The sequence below is a fragment of the Erpetoichthys calabaricus genome, chromosome 4, assembly GCF_900747795.2.
Source record: "Erpetoichthys calabaricus chromosome 4, fErpCal1.3, whole genome shotgun sequence".
Taxonomy (NCBI): Eukaryota; Metazoa; Chordata; class Cladistia; order Polypteriformes; family Polypteridae; genus Erpetoichthys; species Erpetoichthys calabaricus.
The window spans coordinates 119,691,249-119,712,500 of NC_041397.2; the positions used below are offsets into that span (position 1 = coordinate 119,691,249).

The window sequence follows — 21,252 nt, forward strand, 5'->3', positions numbered from 1 at the left end:
CTAAGCTCTTTTGAAATTATCCTGTTGCCGAAGAAGGAATCAATTTCTGCCATGCTCCTTGCCGATGTGTGACACATTGTTATATCTTGCTGGAAGTAACCTTACGTTAACTCACGATCATCCACTTGATTCTGAAAATCGCTTAAACGAATTGGTGACCCAATAGTTTTGCACCATGAAGATGCGCGGCTCAATACTGTACACTACCATCCTGATGAGAATTCAAGTGACTGAGTGAAGGGGTACGGGCGTTTTTTACCCAGATGTTGCAAACAGAGGTTAAATGTCACAACAGCTGTCCAGCGCCTATCTCATCACTCCGATGCAGCTTGTTCAAAGCTCCATATAGTGAGGAGCACATTGCACGTTGTTTTGTTCAGATTGCTTTGTCCTAGCGAGAGTTATTACAGAATTATCGGGGCCACTTTCAAATTAATTTCCCTGAACTTATTGGTAAAAATGGATATAGTGAGGGGTATCAGAAATAAACTTGATCCATTAGGCTTAAAAGTCAAGATGGAGGTAAAGAATTTAGGGGTAATCATTCACTCTGACCTAATTTTTAAATCACATATTAATCAAATTACCAGGACAGCATTTTTCACATAAGGAATATAGCAAAAGTTAGATCCCTTATAACTTTGCAAGATGCTGAAAAATTAGTTCATGGTTTTGTTTTAAGTCGACTAGATTACTATAACACACTCCTTTCACAACTACCTAAAAAAGACATCAATCGGTTGCAACTAGTGTGGAATGCAGCTGCCAGAATCTTAACTAGAAAAAGAAAATCTGAGCACATCTCTCCAGTTTTGATGTCATTACATTGGTTACCTGTAGCATTCAGAATTGACTTTAAAATACTGCTAATGGTTTATAAAGAATAATCTCATTCCATCCTATATTTTGGAATGCCTGTCACCTTACACTCCAAATCGTAACCTTAGATGTCTGAATGAGTGTCTGCTTATAATTCCAAGAGCTAAACTTAAAAGAAGTGGTGAGACAGCCTTCTGCTGTTATGCACCTAAAATCTGGAATTGTTTACCGATAGAAATTTGCCAGGCTAATACAGTGGAGCACTTTAAAACACTGCTAAAAACCCATTATTTTAACATGGTTTTCTCATAGTTACATTTTAGTGTATCCCTGATAAGCTATATGTTCTTTGAATTAACATTTTCATCAACGCTCAGCAATTCTTTCTAATTACTATTATTCTCTGCTGTTCTTTTTCTGGTTTTCTGCAGTCCCTACATTGATGGATTGAAGGCAGTACCCCAGATGTCCACATGATCATCATCATCATCATCATCAAATTCTTTCATGTGAAGCCTAAAAAAAATAAGGACTGATGTAGTTCATTTACATATGTTAGATAGAATGCCCAGTGGGGGCTAGGCGGTCTCGTGGCCTTAGAACCCCTGCAGATTTTTTTTCTGTCCTCCTGGGCATCAGACCTTACTTTATTCTTTGTTACTTAGTATTGCCTAATAATATTTTTGTTTCATATAAAATTTTCTCTATTCATCTTGTAAAGCTTATTGACATGCACCACTAGTATGAAAATGTGCTATATAAATAAATGGTGTTGTTGTTAATACAAAAGAACCTAACGTATATGTAAGAGAGTCCCCCTGCATTGAAGGTATGTGTGATCTAGGAAACGCATCTATTTTGACAGTAAAATGTTATGAGTAATTTGTGTTAAGCATATGTGCCACTCCTTCAGTCAGCTAGATAAGTGCCATTATGCACATTAAAGAGGAGTGTTAAGGCCAAGCTGTAATAGATATGCAGTCAGAATGGCCTATATTTGAAATGAGAGGAGACCTTTTAGTCCATCTCACTTGTTTGGCTAGCTAACAGTAAATGTGTCCCAATATTTCCTTAGAGATAGTTCTTAAAAGTTATGAAGGTTTCTGCTTCAAATATACATTTGGTAGTTTGTTCCAGATTTCCACAACTCTTTGTCTAAATAAGTCCTTCCTGGATTCAGTCTTAAACATGCAAGCAGGGATCACAGTGTACTCTGTAATTGGGACAAAATGACTCTATACGCGTAAACATATACTTTCGACTGGTGCCCATGAAAAAGAATTCTGTTGAATGAACTTTATTGATGACTGAGAATTTTGAAGACCAGAATGAGGTCTCCATGCAGCCTTCTCTGCTTGAGACTAAAAAGACTTAACTGCTTGGGTCCGTCAGAGAAGGACAAGCCCTTTTGACATGAAGGCTCTCCTCTTAAAGCTTCAGGTGCTGCAGTGTCTTTTTTGTAGCGTTGTGAACAGAACTGCACAAAATACACCTGATGTAGTCTCACTAGTGCATTATATAGTCTGAGCATAACTTACATTGTTTTATATTCAACAGTCTTTACAATGTAACCTAAGATTTTATTTACATTTTAATTACTTTTGCATATTGTCTAGATGTTAAGAATGCCATGTCAACATATGTAAAGCCTCAAATCATTTTCACAGGCTACTTCCTATAAGATGGCATCAACAACATGGCATTTATAATTTATGTTCTGTTTGCCGATACAGTACATTATGTGTCACTGTATTTTTGCAACCATTCACCCAGGTTTTTTTTTTTTTTTTACTTTCTCCTCAGTATTTACAGTTCACAAAGTCAGAATACTGAGATAAGAAACTCACAGAGAATCACATGAAAAATGGAATGGCATGGAAGAATGAGAATGGCACGAGCCGCAATTTATTGGTGGCACTGATGCTGACAAGCATCACGCACTCCCATGGAACTCTGTGTGCATTACTTTGGCAAAGGCTGATGCTCTTATCACAAAATAGTGGCACCTGATAGGAATTCAAAATGGAGTCATGGGATCTCAGTTGAAATTATTAAGCTTTAAAGGAAGTTAGATTGAGAAAAACTATTATCAAAATCACATTTCCTGGGTATAAAAACCCTAGTTTATCTCCCTAGATCAGCAAAAAACAAGGGAAAGACACAAAAAAATGAATAAAATGGACCAATCTTAACACTGAGAGACTTCAATCGATTTCTCTCCATGTGTGTCTGTACTTCTGATACCCAATGACTGCCAGTTTGAGAATTAATCTTTCTTTTGGAACTCCAGCAAAGGCTTTTTGAAGGTCAAATGCTTTGATTTTATTTGTTACTCCAGTTGCTTGTTGAAAATGTCTAACAGGTTGGCTTGGCAGGATGTCACTCTTATACCCTATGTTGGCTATTTAGTATTTAATTTTCATATAAATAGACTTATAATTTATTTATAATTATAGTTTCCATAATTTCAGATTTTACAGAAATAACTTTCCAAACATCATCAACATCTCCCATGAAGATGTCAAAATATTATGTTTCAAGTGAATGACAGTGGTAACAGTAGGATAGCGCTATACCAGCGCTTAACCCGACACAGACAGACAGAGGAGGCACACTAATAAAACACAAAAGTTTTATTTTTGTTTCTTCACTTGTGGGCAACGTCTTCTCCATTCCCACAAGTACTCAACACAGTCTCAAAGCACAAAACACCTCTAAACAATACTTTTCCTTTCTTTTGCTTTCTTTCTCCTCCACGACAAGCTTTGTCTTCCTCCTCTCGACTCTGGCTCCTGGAGTAATGACTGCTGGCTCCTTTAATAACACCCCCAGAAGTGCTCCGGGTGCTTGTTGTCCTAGTTCCAGCAGCACTTCCAGGTGTGGCAGAAAACCCTCCCAAGAGGGCTCAGCAGCTGTTGCAGCACCCCCTGGCAGCACCCCTGGATCCCAACAGGGCTGTAGATAACTCCAACTCCCATGAAGCCCTGTGGGAATCCAAGGCACCACTGTAACCCATGGGGGCTGCCATCTAGCGTCCCAGGGGTGGTACTGTTCTGCCCACGCTTGCTCCCCAGGTCTTCTCTGTGAAGAGACGTCCCGGCCGGACAAGGACCCCGGCCGTCTGTGACACAGTTTTACTAGCAAAATGCATATTTAAAAAAAACAGAAACAGTTGTTTTTGGTAGTAGTTGAATGTAAAATATTGTAATTTGATTCCTAAGAAATGCATATCATGTCAAGATGAAGAAGGACACATCTGAACAGAAATTCTCTTTTTGCTGCTGTTGCTGCAATGTTACATTTTTGGAGATACTGGAAGGCTCTAACAAAAAGCAAAATAATAAAAATACTGGATATTTTGTAAATTTAGAAATATAATATCTTTAAAAGTCAAATTTAATCAAATCTCAAGCACTGTTTGTTACCTTATAAAAGGCTTTATTTTAATTGAACTTAAATATATTACAAAATATAACTGAAAAACAGAAATAGATTTTCTACTAATAGGATTCATAATGCTAGTATATGTAAAAATAAACTCTACCAATATAAAAATACTGATTGCTGGGATTATGTTACATGTTCTGTATGTCCCCAAGTAAAAGTGTAAAGACAAGGATTCGCTACCTACAGTTTATACCAGAAAGTAAATGAACACAGAACACATTTCCAGTGATTTTTAAGCACCAAATATACGAAATAATAAATTATAATCAAATATAAGGATGCTGTCTATGTACACAAAGAGTGTAAAGGAGCTCAGGGGTACATACGATCAACTTATTTAGTTCGGCTGACTAGCGGCCGGCCTTTGATGGGTGAGGATACCGAGGTTGTCGTTAACTCGAGGTTTTCCCGAATAAAGTTGCGTTGCTTTACAGGTGCGGTTCTCATGGTCACTGATGTCACAGTTTTTGAGGCCTGAGAAGTGGGTGGTACGTAGCGAGGCTGCACTCCATGAATCTCATACATCCACTGCATATCAGACGTCTGCAAAAGAAGAAAATAAAGGTTGTATACTTGAATGTTTACAGCCAACTGGGCGCAATATGAAGGTTAAATCTGTTTGTTGATGGCAAGGATTTAAATTATTTAGATTGTAATTTAAGGAAGCCCAGGCAAATGTGGGACCAGAAGCTTAATCGATTGTGTGTTAAAGACTAGATGTGTGTGTGTTTTCTCCACCTGAAAAACTTTACTTTTGAAACAGTTCTTAAAGCTGTTACATTTCAAAATCAAAAGCATATTTTTCTAGCATAGAAATATATTTTAGAATTTAAGGTGGCATATACAAAAAATATTGACAGTTCATTTGTATCACAAACAATTAAATAAAATGTTAATAATTTATATATTCAGACTTTTCTAATCATTTTACAATGATTTTAAATTATATCAGCAAACATCCTAAGTACAACACGACACGGAACTCCATTTCTTTGAGAGTGGATTTTAAACTTATCCTACTGACATACAGTACAAAGGTATTGTATTAAGTCATGAATTGCATTGTCCCTCTTTAGCTTACAGAAAATGCAGTATAATAAATAAAGAGTAAACACTCATCATATTAGCACAGCATTCTCTTATCAGGACTTCTAGCAGGATTCTTTGTCCGCCTACAGTTAAATCTTCCATGCGCGGCATTAAGTATCTCACTTACTTATTTCTTTCTACTTAGTGTTTCCGTAAATAAATAGTATAAGAAACTACAAACAGCACAAATTCTAAAGCTCTAGGAATTGAAAGAAGATAAACGAAGGCAATCAAATGATAAACACACACAGCATGGCCTTCCAAAAGGTAAATCCTAAGCCAAACTAACCCCTGAAAAAGCAGATGCAGGCCTTTAGGGGCCCGGGAATACAGTACTGACAGTGAGCTCGGTATGTGGTCTTACTTCACCACCATTATCACCATCATCGCTCGATTATGAACCTTCTAAACCATCTATGTCATCCCACTAAACAGTAGCGAGTGGTGAGCATTTCAACAATGAACTTCAGACTGTAAATGTTCAACTAACACATATGACATTAAATATAAATGCACATAAGACAAGAGATGAAAAACAGTTTAAACAGGGAATGACATGAGGAACAAAGGATAGAATATGTAAGCCTAAATGTTAAACCTAAGTGACCTTGATGCCTTCATTAAAGAATGTGCTACAACCTCCTATCATGACATTTGAAAGGGATAATTTGAATCAACTGGCTATTATTGATATTCATCACTTATACACCAAACAATTAATAGATTTTATGCAGTAGCTGGCAAACGTTAAGTGAGTGAGCTGTGACTCAAATCAATAGTTGACATAAGTGTTTGTGATCAAGCCACTTCTGTGTTGTCATAATGATTAAACCTTACCCACTGATGGCCATGCCCATCCAAAAGCACTTGTACTGCAAATGTGTGCACAACAAGAATACCACCAGACACCTCTTACAGGTTCCAAATACATCCAGCAGCTGACAGGTGCTCTTAGGTATTTGGCATGGGCAGATATTGCTTCCTTCTGTTGGCAACTGGGTTTGTGAAACTCCTGGCACTGAAAACATACAACATCTGAGACCACCTATCTACGGCTCAAGCTATCTGAGAATACCAGAGGCTAAAGATGGAAGTAGATGGAAGAAACAAAGACATTTCACAATTAATATTTACAACCTGACATGCTTTATTACTTAAATATTTCTGTTTAATTCTTAGTAATGATGTGAAGTAAACTTAATGACGTCAAAGGTCAAAATAACCTTCAGAAGAAAGAAAATACCTAGAATTCATCAGGATGTGTAAAAATTTGCATAACTGAGGTTAGAATATTAACAATCTATAATTCATTCTACTGCCCCAGAAAATTAAAGAAAGAAAAGGATTGTCTGAATATGAGAAAATCAAACTTTCCTCTTGTCAGCTATTGATTAACTGCCAAACATGACACAGGCTCGTAATTCTACATCATTACGGTTAAACAAGAGTCAGACTCAGTGTAAACATTAACTTTACTGAGTTAAGCAAGAATAACTCTCGGGACAGTATTCTGCTTCCATCCACTGTATGAAATAACAACATGCTGCAAAAAAATCATGAATATTTCTATGCGTCTGCCACTTTATACTCTAAGATAACTCATCAATATCCAAGAGTGAGGTGGATCCTTCAACCAAAAAGACATTGGCAAACAAAAAGCCATAAAACCAGTTTTAGTACAAACTGAAACTGAAACATTGCTCGAAGCGAGTGATAGTAATGACGATTTGAATTGGTAAATAGAAGCTGACACGGATAGTGTAAATGATACATACGACACTGTATGACTACATCATTGTTACATGCCTGGTGAATTTGGTAGTGTGAAGCTTCACTGTCGAGTGACAGCAGCTGCATGGCAAAGGGCAAAATGACGGTGATGAAGTGCAAGGACAAGAAAGAAGTTAAGCCCTTAAATACTGTTCACAATGCACCAACTGTCAATGTTTGTGTTAGATGAAATATAGGAGTCACTAAGCCTTGCGCTGTGGTAGCATGCAATAACACAAGTGGCATATTGATCATGCAGATCAGGCACTGATAGTCAATCCTCTCATGTGAAAGCAAGAGAAAAAATATGAGAAGAAAAGTGAGCAAAGAAACCCACTTCTGTTGTCCTGATTGTGACGTCAGGCTGTGTGTTGGGGACTGTTTTAAAACATGTCACATGAAGAACACATACTAAATCTGCATCAGTACAGCAGTGGACACTAGGCAGATCTTTCCCACTGTATTTATGTTAACATTCTGATATCTACAGGTTTCTGTTACATAAAATAACATTTTTTCTTGTTGCAAAATTTCATTGCACACAAAGGAGGTTAAGAAAATTTGGAACACAATGTATTTCATATAAGAATGCTTTTCTCATATATTGTGCATTAGTGTGTTTGTTTAATATGTTTCACTTTGCAAATTAGAAACCAATTCAAGCTGCAGTGATTTAGTAAATTTGATATATCTGCCTCATATATACATATTCTAAATTAACAAGGCCCCGGAATAGTTTAATCATACAGGTAAAATTCTGTTACAATGAATATCATTACAACGAAATTTTCATTACAACAAAGTATTTTTATGGTCCTGACAGTTTCCCCATATGACACAAGTCTATAAAAATCTCGTTACAGCTAGGTACATTCAGCAGATACTTTCCATCCATCCATCCATCCATTATCCAACCCGCTCCAAATATCCTAATTACAGGGTCACGGGGGTCTGCTGGAGCCAATCCCAGCCAGGGCACCAGCCCACCGCAGGGCACACACACGCACATGCACACACACACCCCAAGCACACACTAGGGACAATTTAGGATCGCCAATGCACCTAACCTGCATGTCTTTGGACTGTGGGAGGAAATCCACGCAGACACGGGGAGAACATGCAGACTCCACACAGGGAGGACCCGGGAAGCGAACCCAGGTCTCCGTACTGCGAGGCAGCAGCGCTATCACTGCGCCACCGTGCCGCCCGCAGATACTTTCATTACAACGAAGTGCCCAAAAGACCTTGAAATGCCTGAATGAATCATCCACAGAGCAGTTAGTTCCATGGTCGCAGTTCAGTTATGGACAAGGATACCCAGACAGAAACATTTTTAAAAAAATTCTTTCTTCGAACTTTGCTCATACTGTTTTTTGCTGTTTCTGTTTTCTGTGGTTTTCAGTGGTACCTTTTGCTTATAGCTCGTCAACATTTGAAAAAAATCCATTAGAATTTAACTAATTGTCACCTTCCTATAGAAATGGCAGAAACGAAAAAATGACAACAGTTCACATTAGAAAAAAAACTTTTTGTGGCTCTTGATTCCAGCAAAAAGTAAAAAGACGTTGCCAGTGAATTCGGAATTTCGCCATTGACACTGTCAACTTTCTTGAAAGACCGAGCTAAGAAAGCAGAAAAATCTTGGGTTGGAAACGTATGTGAACTGCTGCATTTGAAGACATCAAAAAAGCAGTTTTTATGTGGTTCACTGATATTTGTTCAAGAAACTTTCCTAATAGTGCGCCACTCATTCAAGAAAAAGCAAAGTCACTGTTGTGAGGTTTCTAAACTCTCTTGAGACCTCCCCCAATGGGGCAAAATGCCAAAGAGCGTCCCGAAAGTGCGATCACCGCGTCAGTGGAAGACTTTTTATCCGTTGCCAAAGCAAACAGAAAAGATCTCGATGGGTGATGCAAGGAACATTGTAAATGCAGGGAACAGGATTACTTGGCCACTAACCTGGTCATAACCCTGCCTGACTGCTGTGTCTGTGTATAGCAGAGTGGCAGATCACGCTACAATAAATAACCGTGCTGTTCCTGTTTCAAGCTGAATAAAGCTGGTTTTGCCAAAGTCCTGAGACTCAGCTTTGTGTTTTGGGGTGCAAGACAGGGACATATAGCACGACCACAATCTTTTAATATTTGCTTCTGTGACGCTTCTGAGAGCCTGCTGTTGCCCTGCCCCGGCAACAGACAAGCAATCTTCCACAGACGTGGCAATCGCGCTTCGGGACAAACTTCAGCATGTCATCCCGTTGGGTGGGGGATCGTGGTGGGGATCCCAAAGAGTTCAGAAACCTCACAATATGAAGAAGAAGAAAAGGATGATTTGGTTTCTGATTGATAACTGTGATGCCCACAACATGCTTCCACATTTTGTTAATGTTCGTGTTGAATTCCTCCCACCTAGTTACACAGCAGTGCTTCAGCCATTGGATTTGGGCATCACTCGCACCCTGAAAGTGTATTATCGCAAGGAAATACTGAGAAAAATTCTCGTCAGTATGACTTGTAGACAGGAAAAGATTAAAATGAACGTGAAAGAAGCTATTGAAATGATTGCAGACGCCTGGACGCAAGTTAAAGAAAGCACTATAGCAACAAATACAGAATCTCATTACAACAAAATATTTTTAGGTCCCTGGCACTTCGTTGTAACGGAATTTAACCTGTAATTGTCACAACTGTATAAACTATGGTGACATATTTAACTTCACTACATTTTTTTTTTAAATATGATAGAGAAATGATATTTTACTTTAAAACAAATGGGCCAGATGAAGGTCACAATGTAGCTGGATTGAGTGCAGGTTAGACAGTTGAGCTGAACTTGTAGATATTTTGCAAAATGTAGATTTTCTGTGCACACAAAGACAGAAGTTTGGAAAGGTGCACGGTGGTGCAGTCAATGCAGAGCAGAAACAATATTTGATTTCAAGAAATTCAAAACTTGATCCATACAGATAAGTGATGAGTAAAGCAAAGGCCATAAGGGAAGGTGTAAACTGGAATAAATGGAACTGGTGCATCTGAAACATTCCGGCTAATTTAAAAAATCACACCATAAAGGCTGAAAATAAACTATTTCAAATATTATCAATAGTCTTATGAGGAATAAACAGATTTTCTTCGTAAATTAGACTAAACAGCAATAAGAGAAGAGCAAAACAATATATTAGATACAGTAGATAAAAGGTTAGCTCTTTAATGGAAATTGATATTCAGAATAGTTTGTTATAAGTGTAGTGTTAGTTTTCTACTTGAATAATTTCTTAATAAGTCTTTTTATTTAAACGAATGCCTTTATCCAAGGTGACATACAGGATTGGTATACAGTATATTATGAATATTTAACATGTTGACTAAAAACTATGGGAATTTTCTTTTCTTTTCATTTTGTTCCATGAGCCAGCAAAGAGTTATCTGGAATAGATTTTTTGTAGAGAACATACTTTTTCATTGTGAGTTGTGCTCGATAATAACATATATTAATTAGCATTTTAAAACAACACCCTGATTTTGCAGTGACATCAGGAACAAGTTTACCTATTCTCACTGTGCCAGTCAATGTGATAAATCCTTTTATTTATTCATTTTTATTTTATTTATTCATTTATTCATTTTATTATATACAGTAAGAGCACAGGCAAGTCAGGTTATGTGCACAATATGTCAGGTGCATGAACTGAACTTGCAGCCATGGTGTGTAAAGTCCACTTCTTTAGGCTTAAACTACTAACAGAGATAAAACCATCACGTTGAGGCTGCTGAGAGTCTTGAAATGGAACAGCAGGTTTAAAACTAAAGGTGCTGAATATGCAATTGCTTATATCCAGTGTGTTTACATCCACAATAATTCACAAATAAATATTTAAGTCACTAAGCTAGTATACAAGTTTAAGATGTAATTTAAAAATTTGATTATTAATGACGATAAAGTTGGTTAATGCATGAAAAATCACAGTTTAACTATTTCTATGGCTAAATTATTTTATTACTTTACAAGTATAATTAATTATTTTTAGATTATTTACAGTTTATCAAACAAAATATTGCAGAACTCAATTCCTGTCCATTTTTGTTTCAACTCTAATTGTTAAGGAATGCTGTTAGTGAATACAACGTCAGCCTCTCGAAACCATAATGCAGTTTATTAGCAACAAATCCAAGGAGAATGCCCAGCACTGTAACACAGTATGTGTAGCCTAGAGGAACCTAACTGGTAATTCAGGCAATCCTTTGGGATTGTGCTACCAATTTAACTACTGGAACCAGGCGTATATAATTTGGTACGGAAGTGTAGTACTGTGTATCCACTTGTAACCTTTAATTCTGGAGAAGCTGGTTGTTATACTGTATATACAGTAATGAGATAGGAATGGTTTAATAAACTTGAAATTATGTCTCAGATCTTTCATGTAACAGTTTCTAATTTCTTTTCTTCATTACATCCCTAAGGCAAGCATTAAAAAATTACCATTAATGATAAGGAAGCATACAATGCACATCTACCTAAATGTTCTTTCTAGTATAAAGTCATGCCAGCCCGAGCAAAGAAACTAATATAAACTAACACAATATGACATTGCATTCTTTGTTGCATTTCTACTTACAGTACATTAGTCACAAATGCAGCCATTTATTCCATGTTATATCATTTTTATGAATTTATTCATAGTTTGAAAAACATCTCTTTCAGATCATATTAATATAAAAGGTATTAAAGATGGACTCCAAATGTAAATGTTATCTATGGCAGTATGTACAAAGTTAGCAAGGGAAGGAAAACAAACTCTAGATTAAAAAATGTACATATTTTAGTATGTGCAAACAAACAGTATGCTAATACAGTGGTTTTCAAACAGGAGGTTACACCCCATGGGTGTCCGCCAGGCTGCACTTGGGAGGCTGTGGCTCTCCTGGTGAGGCTGATGTTCTTAAAAAAAATTTCAGTTTTGATGATGTCTTTAAACTGCCACATCTAGCTTTTAAATAAGTATAAATGAAAATGTTCTGCAATTGTTGCACTACAATAGTTCTGTATCAGCGTAGTTATAGACTACTTAGAAATACTTAGCCTGGTATGTGTTTATTGACTTATGTCCACCCAGTTCGATTCACCTAAAAGTATGTGAAATTCAGTCCTAAATATACATAGTCCTTTAATGTACATTAAAAAGTAAATGGATGATTATGTAGGTGCATTAAACTGATTTACGAGTGAATTGCAATTTTGTAATAATGTAAACCAGTAGTACTTGTTTAGTTCTAGTGTGAATTACAATGCATATACACTCTTTGTTTCTTATTATGTTATTTTAGAATTTCAACAAACAAACAAGACGTTGTTATAGATTTTAGTTAATCATACCGATTATCATTTTTTTGCAAAAGCACACACACTCATACATACAAATAATACAACTTTCAAATGCTACTGTATACCGGACAGTGATTGAAAAATTCAAACCTAAAAGAATTAATCTTCACAGGTTGGGTTTTACATTTGTTTTTTTCAATGATTAGTGCTAATTTACCTATGCTATGTAAGAATGCAAGATATTATATTCATGATATTCTGATTTAATTTCATCCTTTCACAGATTAAGAGAATTTTGTGCTTTGTGGTGTATATTTAAACTTCTAAAACACTTGCTTCTGTCCTAAACCATGCATTCCTACAATAAAGACACAAATCCCTATATATCAGAATCAGTGAAGGTGAACAAGAAGAAGAACTGTATCACTCTAAAGCATACTTTTAAAATTAAAATATATAATTTTATTATATTATGGTTTTAGAATTTGAACATATGAGCCTGTAGCTGAGGGGCATTGTACTTTCAATAACCAGGTTATTGGTTCAAGTTCTACAAGTCCTTGACAAGGTTACTTTAACATACTGTACATATTAAGTTATTTTAATTATAAAAGCAGATGTATTATATTGAGTATATACCATATATATGTACACAGTTGTAATATATCCTGATTAGTACAGAAGTACATTTAATCATTGTACTTCCTGCATCTTCAAATTTTTCATGGTAGTTTTCACAATATAAACTAGTAACTCTCCTACTCATCTAAGACAGGTTGAAATCTAAGTAATCAGTGTAGACATCAGTGTTAACATTTGCAGTGCACCATATATTGCATATGTCTCAGTTATTCAACATTTGGTATGGGCGTTGCAAAAGCAGTGTTAATATCTGATATTGGGTCAACTCCATAATTATTTAATCAGACAAGTTTAATGGATTGATCAGTTGTTTGCCTAACTTCTTATGTACTTTTACTCTGGCACTGTGCTTGGAATGTTGAACAAAACATATTTTACATTGTAGTATTTGGCAATGATTGTTTTGCATGATTGTTGTATTTACCAAACAAGTAATCCAGAAAATACAGTACTGTCCATAATTGACATTAGTTTTTATTAATGTTATTATTTTTCATGTGTTTAAATATTTTTTTAATTAAAAGATGAAGTAAAAGTACAGAATGTTATCTTTTATCGCTGCATCTACCTGGGTACATATGGTGTAATACATTTGCCACAACATGAAGAACTGAGATATTAGGTAATAGGAAAAAAAAAAAAAACAGACACACATTTTTAAGATGTTCAAATTTCATGCCCCACCTGTTCAAAACATCCACAAGTGCACATGCACAAATATAAACATGCATGTACAGACACACAAACCACACATATAACACAAATCTTCCTTTGTGCCACTAATGAGACCTTTACCTGAATTCTTGCTCTTTGAAATCACCAGCAGACTAAACAGTATGCCATCAATGGCCACAGTTACAGAACCATTTTCATATTTGCTGCCTTGTCCTTACTTTGCAGGCTCTATTTAGCTTTAGACAGACAGACAGACAGACAGACAGACAGACAGACAGACAGACAGACAGACAGACAGACAGACAGACAGACAGAGTAGAACATTATTTGTCCCATGGTGGCACTTGAATGGATACTATGCAGCCTGAGATCAGTACAATTTGAATATAAATTTTTTAAACCAAATAGTCTAAACACAATTCTGTATTAATGCATCTCATTGTACACGAGTATTTTGAAAATCATTAAGCCTCTGAAATATGTTCTATCTGTCCTGAATTTGCTAATTTAGCTTCGTCACAGTTTTGACTCTGGCTAAACCATAACCAGACTATCTTGCCTTATGTTTTTCTGAGATACACACTAAATCCAAAAACCCTAAAACTAGATCAGCCTCCCCTTTCCTCATTACATCTTACAGTATATTTCCTCTAATCCAGACACATTTTATGTTCACTTCATATATTCCCTTAAACTCAACAAGAAAGATTTAATGTTTTGATTTTTTTTTTCTTTTTTAAAGTTCCTTTCACATTTAGCTAGTGTAACACCCATATCTTTCATTGCCTGAAGCTGCTAAATTCAATTCAGAGACACAGAAGACTGGTGGCCATCATTAGGCTAGTGCATCACAAGGCACAGTCATACCCGCCCCCCCCCCCCAACCCCCCCCCCCCCACACACACACCTACTTTACATAATGCCAACTTAGAAATACTACTTTCAAACATAAAACACAAGTATAGAAAAGTACATAGGAGATGTACATTAGGGTGCACATCTAAGCAGTCAATGATCAAGCTGAGACTAGAGCCCAGTCTCCTAGAGCTGTGATGTAGCTACACTTGCCACTGTCTTAAAACGCTATGATTAATTTAATCCAGAAAAGTATTAAATGTATCAAATACATATTAATTAGACTCTTACAATAGCTCAACACCATTTCAGATATTTTCCATTTTCTTAGCCTTCTTATTTTCAGCAGGGTTATAAAAAGCAAGAGCATATCCATTAACAACAAATCTAAGAAATAAATTCTTTATGATTAGGAGGCCAGTTCATTTCGAGACAGACAAAGGAATTTGGAAATGCCTTTGGATTATGGGAGGAAGCTAGAGTTGACAATGGAATCCTATTAGAACTCTTAAGAAAGCGTGCAAATTCCACACAGATTCAGTTAGTAGACTGGTGAGGTCTTAAAGCTACCATGCATTGTTTGCCCTGATATATTTAATACAGTTTTAAAAAATGGGGGATACACAAGCCATTTGTTACATTTTTTGTAAATGTTTAAATAAATTATTTAGTATATAAATGATCACTTAATGACATTTATAACCATTTGAATGTATATTACATTAACTAATATTCTATTAACCATTATATATTTATTCATGACTTATTAACAGAAGTTATTATATAGTATTACCCAACATTTTATTTAACATTTAATTATCTGACTGTTATTATTTATTACCCATGGAAGTAATGACCTAGAGAGACTTACACTATAGCTTGCTCTTTTAGAAGAAACAACAAAGGTTCAATGAAACACAACAATTGTTGTTTTTTTATTATTAACTAAATCTCTGTTAAATTATTTGGGGCTCATATATTTTATGAAAATGTTTTTTGACAAGAAGTCATAACTCAGTGCACTTAATTCTTTAATCAATCATTTCTACAACTGGTGTCTTCATATTATGTAGACAAGTACAGAGGCTGCAATATTCTTCTTTCGGCTGCTCCCGATCATCTTCATCCATATCTTTCTGTCCTCTGCATCTTGTTCTGTTACACCCATCACCTGCATGTCCTCTCTCACCACATCCATAAACCTTCGCTTAGGCCTTCCTCTTTTCCTCTTCCCTGGCAGCTCTATCCTTGGTACCCTACTCCCAATATACTCAGTATCTCTTCTCTGCACATGTCCAAACCAACGCCATCTCACCTCTCTGACTTTGTCTCCCAACTGTCCAACCTGAGCTGACCCTCTAATGTACTCAGGTTGCAATAGCAGTATAAATGACTGAGATACTGCTTATCTTATTTAAGATTATACTGGTGTGCTACTGTACATTCATTCCCTTGGACTTTTGTTAATTCTACTCATAAAATTCATTACAACAAATTGAACTGTGATGGCTGTCCAGTGTCCTGACTATGCAAACTCTTAGTAACATTTGTCTAGTGACTCGAATGTTTTCTTGTCATTTTAAACTCAGAAGTGTTACTTTTTACTCCCTATTAATACATATATTTTCAAGTCACATGATTTAAGATTACATTTTAGAGTTTATATTTTAATAGAACTGTTTCCAAATCTTATTCACTTAAAGTGTCCAAGGAAGTGTTAATATTAGATGTTTTGCTTCAACTTCCATTTCAATCCTTGTGTTTGATAAGTTGACACATAATTTAGACATTTTTTTATATCTTTAAAACTAATGTTGCAAACAACTTTCTGAAAGCTTGCTGGCTGTAATTTAATGATTAGCTGCTTGTGAAAGCTTTGCTAAATGGCCTTAGGCAGCTTCTGGCTACACCGGTTGCTAAACATTTTCTCATTTAAAAGTAAAGGCAGATGGGATACCCTGTACAGTATATAAATTAATTTCTGATAAGTATATAAGACTAAAAACCATTCTCTGCAAAAAACATCTATTTTTCTCTAGTGTTAACCCACACCTAGCCCTTTACTGCTCATTAATAGAAAATTCACTAAGAGTTTGACAGCCAGAATCATTTATAAACTTATGGCTCTTTTTATTTTCTTTCACAAAGGTGATACATAAGCTCGAGGTCCTGCTCTGTACAGAAGCTTCTAGCTTTTCTTAATAGCTCAGGCGTATTTTAAAACTTAGTTCATGGAGCACTTATGTAGAAAAATCACTTCCGTTAGTGATTAGTGAGTTAAAAGATTGATGGGGATTTTTAAATGCATTAGTCAATTGAGAGTTCAGCAATCTAAGCTATCCAGCCCTAATAATATCAAGACACATATAAGTGATCAAAAGGCTTATATGGTGAAAACACATCTGTACTGACAGACAATTAATATAAAAATCTCAACAGTGTACATCTTAAAGTAATGGATAGCTATACCTTTATTACTTCACAAATCAGAATTGAAGATTGTGTCAAAAACCATATCATGTGGTGCCAAGAATAAAAACATTATTTTATTCCTTATCAAGAACTTTATAGGACACTTTGTCACATCATTTGGAGATTTAAATATTAAAAACAATTACGTGTTATGAGAGGAATACAAAAATACTGGTACCACTGCTGAAAGCAAGGAAAGGCAGAATAAACTAAGGTTACAGTTATCAACTGAAAAATACCATATATTATTGCAACTAATTTAAGGCACCATAATATTTGAAAAGGATAACGCCCAGGGGCACATGAATGCAAGGGGCCTTTTCACAAATCCTGCCCACCTGTGTGGATTCTCCTTGTGTCGAAATGACCATGAGGGACCCGCTTAATAAAACGATGGAATCTTTGTTACGCCAAAAAGACCAAGGGAATGTCCCCCACCACCCACGGCAGGGCAAACGTAATAGTTGCAAATACTATACTGCATTAAACTACATTATTAAAAATATGATCAACTCTCAGTTGATGGGCTAAGCCACCCAGGAGCCTGTGGGAGTCATAATCCAGGCCTATTCATCATAAAGCACAGCTACACACCCATGCACGCACACACTCACTCATATTTACAGTCTTCTATTATCTTAACATGTCCTTGGGATGTGACATAAAAATCAGAGTAACTTGAGAAAAAAAGAAAAAGAATCTAAAACCTCCACCAAATCGGTGAGCTATGATCCTGCAGCTATGACGCAATATCTCTAACCACTGCGCCACCTCTAAACTTTCAACCTCCCAAACCTAACATTATATAAAATTGACCCCACCAAGCGAACAAATAAAAACACAGTTTAAAACATTACTCATTAAAGTTATGCACCAAAAACATTTGAAAAATGATTTGTCCATTTGACTTCAATAACTAATTATGTCTCATTAAGCAGAAATAACTGAAACAGGTAGGTGAGGACACAGATTTCCCGGAACCTGACGCTGCTGCATTGTCTTCAGCAGAGAGTGAAAGTGGGAGCGAATGTGCAAGTGAGTCGGGCCAAGAGAACTCGTCAATTCCAGAGGATTCATTGAAACTGAAAATGGCTCTACCGTTGTGAACTATTCCCTATGAGCCGGTAACATCGACTCCAACTGGGCTTGCCACTTCACCCACGGAGCACGGAGAAGACCGAAACGATCTGTCCAAACTGAAGGTAATGATCGCCACAATGGCCACTGCTCAAAACATAAAATACCTCAAGAATGATATAAAGAAAGAAATAAATGATATAAAGAAAAGAGATATAAATGATATAAGGAAAGAAATAAAGGACATACACAAGACAAACGAGAAGCTGCTTCAGGATATTAAGACCAGAAAAAATGTATAAGATTTTTCATATAGTTATTGATCAGTTTTTCACAGCACTGTGTAGTGATTTTGAACCACTGCTTGTTACAGAATTGTTTCAACTTTGTGACATTGTTGATTTGTCAAACATGATCTGGTCCTCTCATAACATCTAACTCTGAGGACTGTTGTTTATATCCACTGCCCAAAAGCATGGTGTTAATTTCATTGTCAGTCATATATTTCTCTAGACAGGGTGTGAACAGATAGGATAAATATATGAATGTGCTATTTAATTGACTAAGGTTCCATCCAGGGTTGAAGAATCCACAGTAGGTTAATAGAACATTTAGAAGAAAAATCTTTTGACAGTTAATTCACAGAAAATTATATTATGCTTTATTGAATATACAGTAGATACTGTATGTTAAACTCTTTTAAAAATATTGGCTAGCTATTTCAATATCAGCCCGCAAAGGGTAATTTTATAATTCTCATGTCAATGTCGACTTAAATTAAAACCTGTCAAAATGTCTGTTGTCTTACTTGCATTCTTGTTGTGTCCACATTAGATTAAGAATAGTCCTATTTTATATGCAATATGTAGGCTATATATAAAATGTTCTAATGGGATAAATAAAGAAACCATTAGCAGCACAGTATGATTATACTATAATACTAAAGCATGAAAAGTATCTAAAATTTACTGCAATGTCAAATGATATAAGAATGCATGGAGATATATGTATCATGGGGATCATGTATAGTTTTTAATGATATATTTTTGCTTTGCCTATATGTTTGATTTTGGTTGATTAAAATAATGTCTTGTCAGCCAGCTGCTTATAATCTGAGAGCCGCATTTGACATTTGGTGCTTTTGTAAATATCATCACTCAAATCTAATTAGAGTGAACACAAGGTAATTCAGACATCAATGAAAGCAGATTACTTGGAATAATTGAAGGGTTTTATCCTTTTGAGTCAAACTTTTATTTTCTCACATAAGTACAGTAATTATAAGCTTTGAACCAAATGCTAAAAATATTACTTTTACTTTTATTAATATTCATTGACATTTAATCTATTCCTTCCTTCTTTTCCACTTGCTGGATTGCCATTTATAATTTAACGTTAAAAACGTAATAGAAATAATAACATTAAGAAGGGGTAAACAGGAGTTTTCCTTAATTTTGTCAAAATATACTTGTTCTCTATAAAATAATTTTTAATAATGTATTTTAAATGTTAACAGTTCAATGTTCAATAGGTCAGATGATATAAAAATATTCTGGAGGAAGCAATTTTATATAATGAAAAGAAAATTAAGTTCCTCTGACTCCACAAAACTGGAAACCACAACTCTGTATGCATTGATCTGTTCATTTCCTGCAACCAGTTCTTCTAATTACAGAGTTTTGGGAAGCAGGACTTTATCCAGGTGACATCTGGCATAAGGCAGGAACCAACCCTCGATACAGTAGGTTATAGCCAGTCACGGGTACAATTTCACACACAGCCATTGGACAAGTTAAATATTTCCTCAGTCTAAACCCAACAATGCAGTGTCCCATGGAACAGATAATAAGACTACTACTGCCGAAATAGCCAATTGTTATACATCCATCCTGTCTTCCCTAAAAAAATTGCTTGCTTTTGCATGCTAGGACAAGGTGGTGTATTGGGAGAGTTTTCTCAAATACCACTTTGCAATCAAAATTAATGTGTGACTTTAGATGCATTGCTGCCAGTTGCCAAAGACACACATTAAGCAGCGGCATGGATTACTCATGAAATAGTGTAGTTTCAAACACAAATCACAGTTACCAACACTGTAGTCACATGGGGCCAGATGTGATTAACTCTTTAAAATGTGAAATCTGATACTGAAAAGGCTCTGTCCAAAGGGTTTCTGCCTAAAAACTTGCTGCCCCAATTTCCTCCAGTCTGTGCACTTTAAATGTTTGCCGTTGCAGTGTTCTACGAATTTCAACTCATGTATTAGACAAATATAAAAAATAACTGTGGAAAGACAGAATTGACACTGATAAAAAACAGAATGGGAAAACTACTTATCTATTCAAGAGGTCAGTACCTGAAACATAATGAAGCTTAATGATTAATGTATATATCTTGCAGTCATGTTGACCATCATCATCAAGTCCTTCCGTGAGAACACTAAATACAAAGAGGACTGATCATTTATGTTAGGTAGAATGCCCAGAGGGGACTGGGCGGTCTCGTGGCCTGGAACCCCTGCAGATTTTATTTTTTTTCTCCAGCCGTCTGGAGTTTTTTTTTTGTTTTTTCTGTCCCCCCTGGCCATCGGACCTTACTCTTTTTCTATGTTAACTAATGTTGTCTTATTTTAATTTCTTATTTTGTCTTTTAGGGCGGCATGGTGGCGCAGTGGGTAGCGCTGCTGTCTCGCAGTTGGGAGACCTGGGGACCTGGGTTCGCTTCCCGGGTCCTCCCTGCGTGGAGTTTGCATGTTCTCCCCGTGTCTGTGTGGGTTTCCTCCGGGCGCTCCTGTTTCCTCCCACAGTCCAAAGACATGCAGGTTAGGTGGATTGGCGATTCTAAATTGGCCCTAGTGTGTGCTTGGTGTGTGGGGTGTGTTTGTGTGTGTCCTGCGGGTGGGTTGGCGCCCTGCCGGGATTGTTTCCTGCCTTGTGCAATGTGTTGGCTGGGATTGGCTCCAGCAGACCCCCATGACCCTGTGTTTGGATTCAGCGGGTTGGAAAATGGATGGATGGATTTTGTCTTTTATTTTTAGTTCCTTTTCTTCATTGTGTAAAGCACTTTGAGCTACTTTTTTGCATG

The 21,252-nt window shown here is 36.2% G+C and overlaps 1 protein-coding gene across 1 annotated transcript in view; it reads right to left on the reverse strand.

Moving 5' to 3' along the window:
• Nucleotides 1-4,260: 4,260 nt before the first annotated feature.
• The window catches only part of LOC114651130 (cilia- and flagella-associated protein 47-like), a 622,279-nt gene continuing 605,287 nt past the window's right edge, over nt 4,261-21,252 (reverse strand). Inside the window, 1 exon segment of the mRNA XM_051927333.1 lies at nt 4,261-4,809. Within this exon segment, the coding sequence (XP_051783293.1) occupies nt 4,600-4,809 (210 nt within the window). The 3' untranslated portion in view covers nt 4,261-4,599.